This window comes from Ranitomeya imitator, chromosome 2 (genome assembly GCF_032444005.1).
Source record: "Ranitomeya imitator isolate aRanImi1 chromosome 2, aRanImi1.pri, whole genome shotgun sequence".
Lineage (NCBI taxonomy): Eukaryota > Metazoa > Chordata > Amphibia > Anura > Dendrobatidae > Ranitomeya > Ranitomeya imitator.
In genome coordinates, this window is record NC_091283.1 from 168,793,502 (window position 1) to 168,803,063 (window position 9,562).

The following is a 9,562-nucleotide window of genomic DNA, read 5'->3' on the forward strand; positions in this document are numbered from 1 at the left end:
CCTTCCTGAGCCCGCGGATCCAAGCAAAGCGGTCTGAAGAGTGCATTGCGGTCTCACGAGATGATGACGTAGCGGTCTCGCGAGACCGCTACGTCATCATCTTGCGAGATCACAGCGTGGACCGGTTAACGGAGCGTCGCGAGCGGGAAAGGCCTGTTGTGGATCCGAGGGGCCGACGCACGGTGAGTATATAACGATTTTTTATTTTTATTATTTTTAACATTAGATCTTTTTACTATTGATGCCACATAGGCAGCATCAATAGTAAAACGTTGGTCACACAGGGTTAATAGCAGCGTTAACCGAGTGCGTTACACCGCGGCATAGCGCGGTCGGTTAACGCTGCCATTAACCCTGTGTGAGTGGTGACCGGAGGGGAGTATGGAGGGGGCACTGACTGCGGGGAGGAAGGAGCGGCCATGTTGCCGCCGAACTGTGCCCATCGCTGATTGGTCGTGGCTGTTTTGCCGCGACCAATCAGCGACTTGGATTTCCACGATAGACAGAGGCCGTGACCAATGAATATCTGTGACTGACAGAAAGATGGAAGTGACCCTAGACAATTATATAGTAGATATATGGGGGTCTCCCGACCGTCCCCCAGAAGAGTGTGGGTGGGGTGAGGATGATCAGGCCACCGGAATCTCCAATGGCCGCTCTCTTTCTTCTCCGGTAGATAGGCTCCTGCCAGAGGGGTCCTCAGCACCTCTCAGCACCTCTCACCGGAGAGCTTAGCCGAGCCAAATATTACTGTGTATTGGGAAGTCAGGGAGAGAGTTGTCAGCCAAGCAAGGGCTTAGCAGAGAGCTATCTATGTGTATGAGGGGCTTCAGTGCTCCTGGATACATGTGACATACTGTAGTGATAAAAGATGTATGCCCCTTCCTAGCATCAATAGGCTGATAACTGAGAACAATAGTCTCCGTATGGCTTCACTGTAAACAGAGAGGCTTCTCTCTCCCTTTCATGGTGCAAGGTGGTGACAAAAGTGATGATAAACTCTGTCTGTCTGGACCTTAATGGTTAATCTCAGACCTCCATTATTTCTAGGGAAGTAGTTATTCATTAGATAACTGCTGATGCAAATAAATGTGTCACCATGGTGTCACCATGGTGTCAGATGGTGCAGCGGGCGGTGGGCAGGCAGGCGGTGGGTAGACTCGTGATGTGTGCTGGCTGCTCACTGCTGCCACGATCACAAGGGAGACTTTGATATACTTATTTTTGCGATATCTTGGGGGCCACTGTAGATTTGCTGTGGATGATAATTAGCCAGGAAACGTTATAATTGAACAATCCCGGTAATGATATAATGGCTGTATTGCACGGTGCAGACATACCTCACCTCTTCTCTTCTCTCTGTACAGTGTATCTCTGCCTCCGCCGCAGTCAGACATGAGCAACACCTACGCTGTAGTGAATAAAAAATCCACCGCTCCGGTGCTACTTCCCGGAAGTAACACACAGGAAACACGGAGCCCGACCTCTTCTCATGTCCAGTATGACAATGTCAGACCCCGCTCGTCCCCTGCCACACCAGTGGATCAGCTGTACAGCTCTGTGGTGCCCAAACCCAACAGGATGTCCGCCTGTGTAACGACACCTTCCAACCCGGGGATTATTTCTTCTTCCTATTCTTTGGCTGGAAACCCAACTCCTTCCGAACCCGCTTCTGTTGAGTACAGTCAGGTCAACATTCCCAGTGCAGGTAAACTTACAGGCAGGCTCAGGTTCCCCGCCTTATGGTCTATACCAGGTATCGGCTCCATGTGCTGCTTTCTTCCTGGGGAATTAGAGTAAGACCCCCAAGGCAGATATATCAGAGGGCACATATACATTTACATGTATTTAAGAATCTAAAAATGGCTCCTAAAAACGAGAGCCTGACAGGAGGTGGCAGCCGGCATCAGTAATAATAATAATAATAATAATTTATTATTTATATAGCACTGACATATTCCGCAGCACTTTACAATTAAAGGGCTACCACCTATTTTCTATAATATAAGGATTCTTTATTACCTGCCCTTTTGTGTATACATATGCAGTGCCAGATACAACCACCAATATGGCAGGTGAACAAATGAGTGAGATCCTACAGGCTAGCGATGGGCATAAATGGGCACTAATATTTCTAAGATACTAGAGGCATTTTCCTTACTTATGTAGGAGCCAGCGCTGTACTACACAGTGGCTAAATGAGAACTTTATTACATAGTGGCTAAGTAGTCACTTTACTAGCCAGTGGCTAATTACTGGTTAAGTGCATACTGACTAGCATACTGGCAAATGGGCACTGCATGGTAAACTGGGTAAATGGGCATTGCATCCTGCTAGGTACATGCTTCAGAGCAATCTGCCTATATGAGCACTGACTTGTAAGCTGGCTGCATGGGCATGGCCTGGCATACTGGTAGATGTGTGCTGCAGGGTATCTCGGGTGCTGTGTTACATTGCATTGACTCTATGAATGCTGCTTTGTACGCTGGTGAAACTTTCTTGTTGCTTGGGTTGGCTTGGTTGGGAATGGATTTGGTGGCTGTTGCATTTGCCGCCCATGTAGTGTCTGTACTGCAGTATAGTTATATATAATGCACAGGGTGTGTGGGACGCAATCACCACCTCATAGACAGAGCAGATACAGGAATTGCCAACACTAAAACTTTGTACCAGGTGAGTGGAGCCCCTACTCTCCAGCTATGTCAGCCACCACGTATGTTCTGGTCTGACAAGGACCTCAGACCATTTCCTGTATCTGCATCCTACAGACAGGTGCAATGTACAGTGATCACGGTCAGTGCACATCGCAATCACGTCGTGTTTTATGAGTTCTTGTGCAGGTGTAATGTCTGTCTGTATTTTGTGTAATGTTTGTCTGTATTTTTGTATTTATTTGTTAATAAAACCATGTTTTCTCAGTACGTGTCTGTGTTGTAGGTTAGGTCAGAACAGAGGATCGGGATTCAGCTTTGATATAAGGTTATATTATACAAGATAGGACCCTACACCCAAGTCTTTTTTGTCCACATACAAAAGTTAATGCTTCTAGAAGGTCTTGTCCCTCTACATCATACCGAACTGTAGAATCCACCATGGTGGACTTGTAACAGGGCCGGACTAGCCATCTGGCAATTCTGGCAAATGCCAGATGGGCTGGTCCAGTAGTGGGCCGCATTGTCTCCTATGCCCGTTAGCAGTATCAATACCCTCAGGGTCCAGTTGAGACGGCGCATCAGGGGGAAGGAACAACATGGGCCTATGTGCTTTCAAATGCTAGGGATAAATTTCACTTCCAGTTCGTCCCTGACCAGTAGCCATTGCCTGTACAGTGACTTCAATCCATACTAGCCTAAATATGCAACATGGCTGCTGATCTAAGAACACTATTGTAGGGATGGAGCAACCCGCCAAAATGAATGGCACACGTTGTGACACTTTCAGTTGGTCTCCTTTAGATGAAAAGGTTTTAAATAAGAATTATTGTCTCTATGTATGATCATAGAGGAGAGTGTACCTTCAGACGTGTTGTTCCGTATGTGCCATATGGCGCCACCACTGTAAGGTACCAGCAGCTGTACAGCCCAGACTGATATAGATGTATACATGATACCGGGGCAAAGAGGCTCCATCTTTGGGCTCAGCCCTTAGTACCTGATAGGTATCACAAGTGCCCAGATGGTATATTTGCCTGTACACGTCCCTTGTCTGTTATGACTGCTTATGTGGCCACCAGTGTGTGCCGGTTGCCCTTTCTGTGTGCCTGGCTGATGTTGGCAGGTCAGGGAGATCTGAGACTCTATAACTCTATGACTTTCTTCCTGCTGCAGTCCCGTCCTTTAACCATCTGAAAGGAGACCACAAGAGGTTCCAGACCAATGTGAGTATCCATCCCACCAATATTCACATGCAGATGACTACCCACCACGTGCTCTCCTCACAATGTGACAATATTCCTGTTTTATTCTAGGTTCATGCAGGAGTATCAGATAGGCAAGGTAAGCGTATGGGAATCCAGACCCTCCTTAAAATTATTGCTGAGTGTCTCCAATATGTAAACTGTGAGAACGTACATCAATAGTAATGATATGGACAGGCACACTCTCCAAAACCCTACACCAGGCATCCATGGTGTGGATGAGTGGGCCCTGCCAGTAACGCTTAAGCCTGATGACTCTCCATTGCCATTGGTATGGTAATAAGTTTAGTATGGCATACAAGGCATACATTCTGCCCTGTCCTCCTGAAATGTCTTATAGCAAAAAAAAGCCACGATAAGGTGTGTGACTGGCGATAACGAAGACCAAACTTACACTGGCTACATACACACTGATAGTCTACATTTCTATTAGCACATTCTTGTAATATCATTAAATATACAACCCCTGGCAAAAAATATGGAATCACCGGCCTTGGAGGATGTTCATTCAGTTGTTTAATTTTGTAGAAAAAAAGCCGATCACAGACATGGCACAATTCTAAAGTAATTTCAAATGGCCACTTTCTGGCTTTAAGAAACCCTAAAAGAAATCAAGAACAAAAAATGTGGTACTCAGTAATGGTTACTTTTCTTATCCAAGCATATGGAAAAATTATGGAGTCACTCAATTCTCAGGAAAAGATTATGGAATCATGAAAAATAAACTAACAAAAAACACTCCAACACATCACTAGTATTTTGTTGCACCACCTCTGGCTTTTATTACAGCTTGCGGTCTCTGAGGCACGGACTTAATGAGTGTCACACAGTACTCCTCATCAATCTGGCTCCAACTTTCTCTGATTCCTGTTGCCAGATCAGCTTTGCAGGTTGGAGCCTTGTCATGGACCATTTTCTTCAACTTCCACTAAAGATTTTCAATTGGATTGTGATCCGGACTATTTGCAGGCCATGACATTGACCGTATGTGTCTTTTTTCAAGGAATGTTTTCAAAGTTTTTGCTCTATGGCAGGATGCATTATCATCTTGAAAAATGATTTCATCATCCCCAAACATCCTTTCAATTGATGCGATAAGAAAAGTGTCCAAAATATCAACATAAAATTGTGCATTTATTGAAGATGTATTGACAGCCATCTCCCCAGTGCCTTCACCTGACATGCAGCCCCATATCATCAATGACTGTGGAAATTTGCATGTTCTCTTCAGGCAGTCATCTTTATAAATCTCATTGGAACGGCACCAAACAAAAGTTCCAGCATCATCACCTTGCCCAATGCAGATTCGCGATTCATCACTGAATATGACTTTCATCCAGTCATCCACAGTCCACGATTGCTTTTCCTTAGCCCATTGTAACCTTGTTTTTTTTCTGTTTAGGTGTTAATGATGGCTTTCAGTTAGCTTTTCTGTATGTAAATCCCATTTCCTTTTGGTGGTTTCTTACAGTTCGGTCACAGAAGTTGACTCCAGTTTCCACCCATTCGTTCCTCATTTGTTTGTTGTGCATTTCCTGTTGCTTTGCTTTAAGTTTCCAGTCTTAACGCTTTGATGTTTTCCTTGGTCTACCAGTATGTTTGCCTTTAACAACCTTCCCACGTTGTTTGTATTTAGTCCAGAGCTTAGACACAGCTGACTGCGAACAACCAACATCTTTTGCAACATTGCGTGATGATTTACCCTCTTTTAAGAGTTTGATAATCCTCTCCTTTGTTTCAATTGACATCTCTCATGTTGGAGACATGATTCATGTCAGTCCACTTGGTGCAACATCTCTCCAAGGTGTGATCACTCCTTTTTAGATGCAGACTAACGAGCAGATCTAATTTGATGCAGGTGCTAGTTTTGGTTATGAAAATTTACAAGGTAATTCCATAATTTTTTCCTCAGAATTGAGTGACTCCATAATTTTTCCCCTAGGCTTGGTTAAAAAAAAGTAAACATTTCTGACTACCACATTTTTTGTTCTTGATTTCTTTTAGTGTTTCTTAAAGCCAGAAAGTTGCCATTTGAAATGACTTTAGTTTTGTGCCATGTTTGCGATCTGCTTTTTTCTACAAAATTAAACAACTGAATGAACATCCTCCAAGGCTGGTAATTCCATAATTTTTGCCAGGGGTTGTACAAGTAGGGCAGAAATATTTTATCTTTTAGTCTACGTTTAATAAGTAATATTCTTCTGGACGTTACGTGTATTAAACATGTCTCATCCTTGCAGATAATTCTCTTGATTATGAAATTGTGGCCGATTCTTCCAAAGGACGAATTTCAGCGACTGTTTCAGGGATAGGTAAGTTCTGGCTGCAGAAACAGTAGGAGCCACGAACGGTATCAGTCACTTACTTAGTTTTATTCCTTACTGACAGCCCCCAATACTAGGTCCAGTAGTCAGACCAGTCCATGCAGGCAACCAGTTGTCCTTGCATTTATTTTGCACTTATTTTTAGCAGTTGTGTCCGGGACTAGGCTACATAGGCTCACTAAGGCCACCTCACAACGGTTGTACATCACATGAAGTTCAGAACAAAATCTGTATGAAACCCACCAATAACCTACATCCTGTGCAGAGACCAGGCATCGCAAAGGAAAATTCCCATATACAGGGGCATCTGCTGGAGGTGTATACCGGGAAATCCTCCTTAGGCCGGGGTCACAATTGCGATTACAACGCGAGAAGCTCGCAGTCTCTCACATAAATACCCGGCACTGCCGCCGGCACTTCGACCGTAGTGTGTGGCTGCATAGAAATACATGCAGCAGCACACTCCGGTCCCGAGTGCCAGAAATTCATGCGAGAGACTTGTTTCTCGCATCACACTCACAAGTGTGACCCCGGCCTTAGGCCACACTGGTTTTGGCTACAAATACTGAGGTAAAATACTGACCAAATACTGAACGTGTGAATGTGGCCTTAGACCGATTTCCAACATCAGTTATTGTTTTCCATAAGTGAAAAATGGTTGTTGTTTCTTTTTTCTTCTTTTGTATGTTGGACCCATTTTTGATCCGCATGTCAGTTGTTACAACCCTTATTGCATATGTTTTTGTGATATGAAAAAAATGAATTTCTCATCTTTTCCCACCCGTTAAGCACTAAAATACGGAAAGGACTTAGATGACATCTGCATGATATCCATTTTTTTCATGGTGTCATTGACTTGCATTGGTGGGTTTGATCTGCAGTACGGATCAGCGTAGGATGGAGTTCGGTTTTATTTTTTGTGAGTGCACATTCGGTCTGCAAAAAAAAAAAAGGACACGTGAAAAGGTGCAATCATTATAATAGGTCTGTGATCTATCCGTAAAAATAACAGGTAGCACCAAAAACAACTTTATGTGAACGAGCCCTTGCACATATCTCTGGTAGATCTCGCTGCTTGAAAACATCTTAAGGCCGCGTTCAGATGGCTGCTGCAAAAATTTGGGCAGTCACATCCGCCAATTGTGGCCGTGACTGGCTTTGTGAGCAGGTGTGTGCTCCTCCACATCACAGATGGGTGCAGGACTGACTTATTTCATGCACTTGCACATGGATTAGTATTGGCATGTTGGGTGAAGGAGCAGACAGAAAATATGGCCACCTGCCTGTTGTGGACATGCTGGTCTCCCACTAATGCGCCATTTCTATATTTACAGGATTTAACTGTCGCATTGGCAAACCTAAAGGCCCCCGAGACCCCCCAGCTGAATGGAGCCGATAATAGGACGGATTATAATACAACAACATAGAGAACATTTCAACCTGTTGCCTGCACACTATAGGATTTATATAGGGAATGGTCCCAGAGTATACGTCATTGACAACATCGCCGGCCCCTATGGACATATTTCATGTGATGTCAGAAGTTTTGATTACTTAGAAGGTGCTCCTGAACCGACATCTAATCTACAAGTGACCGATTGTGTCTGTGTTATTGACTCTGTATGCGGCACATTATAGGTGACTGCAAGGTATAGAGCATGAAATACATGTAAGAGGATGCAGCGTACATGTCTAGTGCTGTGTATACTCTCAGGTGAGGGCTTCTGACCTACAGAAGCAGGATAATGTCCCCACTAATGATCTGCAGGATCGTAAGACCTCAATCAGCCCAACGCACGGACACAGTGACTGTAGGGTGGATGTTCAGATTAGCCAGGTTAATACTGTTGATGCAGCAGTCAACAGCGACTGGATCATCTAAGGAGTTTCGCAGAAGAAACGGCTCGCTCTGCCTTAATTTTTACACACTGCATCACAATTGCTGGGGGTGGATGCTTTATAGCAGCAGTAGCACGACTACAGCCCCCTGTTGTGTCAGAGGTATATATACAGTTGTGCTCAAAAGTTTACATGCCCCGACAGAATTTTTGCTTTCTTGTTTTAACTATGTTACTATTTAGGTTCTCTAGAAGGACGTAGATCTGGGTATTTATTATGATGGAATATAGGCTGAACTGGATGGACAAATGTCTTTTTTCGGCCTTACTAACTATCTTACTAACTATGTTACTATGTTTGTCCTTTTCACAGAAAATGTGAATGAGAACACCAAAACTTTTTCTCCACTCAGTTAGTGGTTGGGTGAAGCCATTTATTGTCAAACTACTGTTTTCTCTTTTTAAATCATAATGACAACCCAAAACATCCAAATGACCCTGATGAAAAGTTCACATACCCTGGGGATTGTGGCCTGATAACATGCACAGAAGTTGAGACGAATGGGTTTGAATGGCTACTAAAGGTAATATTCTCACCTGTGACCCGTTTTGCTTGTAATCAGTGTGTGTGCATAAAAGCTGAGTGAGTTTCTGGGATCCAGACAGACTCTTGCATCTTTCATCCAGCCACTGACGTTTCTGAATTGTGATACATGGAGAAAGCAAAAGAATTGTCAACAGATCTACGGGAAAAGGTAGTTGAACTGTATAAAACAGGAAAGTGATAGAAAAAGATATCTAAGGAATTGATTACGCCAGTAAGCAGCGTTCAAACTGTGATTAACAAATGGAAAATCAGGGGCTCTGTAAAAAGAAAACCACGGTCAGGTAGACCAACAAAAAATTTCCACTTTGACAATAAATGGCTTCACCTAACCACTAACCATGAGTGGAGAAAAAGTTTTGGTGTTATCATTCATATTCTCTGAAAAAAGGCCAAGAAAGCAAAAATTCGGCCGGGGTATGTAAACTTTTGAGCACAACTGTATATGCCTATTAGGCTATGGCAGAGGCATTTTATACTGACAGACAATAAATGCTATGGAATAGAAATATTAACTAAATTTATAGCCATTCTCGCTCCAAAAGCAGAATTGCAAAATACAATGGTGAAGGTGAAATTTTTTTTTTTTCTCATCTCTCTCCTTCCTTCTTCCACCCAAAAATAAAGGTTATGTTAAAAATAATGTGCTTCAAAAGTCTATGTGCAAGTACAAAACAAAATGTGGCACAAAAATAAACCCTCATACGTCTAATATTGATGGAAAATGAAGCAGGTACAGTTCTTCAACTGACTTGTTAAAAAAATGAAAAGAAAAACTGTGAGACCCAAAGTAAAAGAGAAATAGCAGGCTAAGAGGAAGATTCCCTTACTGAAAGCTGAACAGCAGATCTGGTCTAAAATTCAATGTATAAGTGACTTG

The 9,562-nt window shown here is 43.3% G+C and overlaps 1 protein-coding gene across 1 annotated transcript in view; it reads left to right on the forward strand.

Annotated features, from left to right (window-relative positions):
- Positions 1–9,325, forward strand: part of PTPN18 (protein tyrosine phosphatase non-receptor type 18) — a 60,258-nt gene extending 50,933 nt beyond the window's left edge. The window contains exons 13-17 of the mRNA XM_069747905.1: positions 1,368–1,708; positions 3,828–3,877; positions 3,968–3,995; positions 6,157–6,228; positions 7,575–9,325. Coding sequence (XP_069604006.1) covers positions 1,368–1,708; positions 3,828–3,877; positions 3,968–3,995; positions 6,157–6,228; positions 7,575–7,639 — 556 coding nt within the window. The 3' untranslated portion in view covers positions 7,640–9,325. The remainder of the gene's footprint in view (positions 1–1,367; positions 1,709–3,827; positions 3,878–3,967; positions 3,996–6,156; positions 6,229–7,574) is intronic.
- The last annotated feature ends 237 nt before the right edge of the window (positions 9,326–9,562 follow it).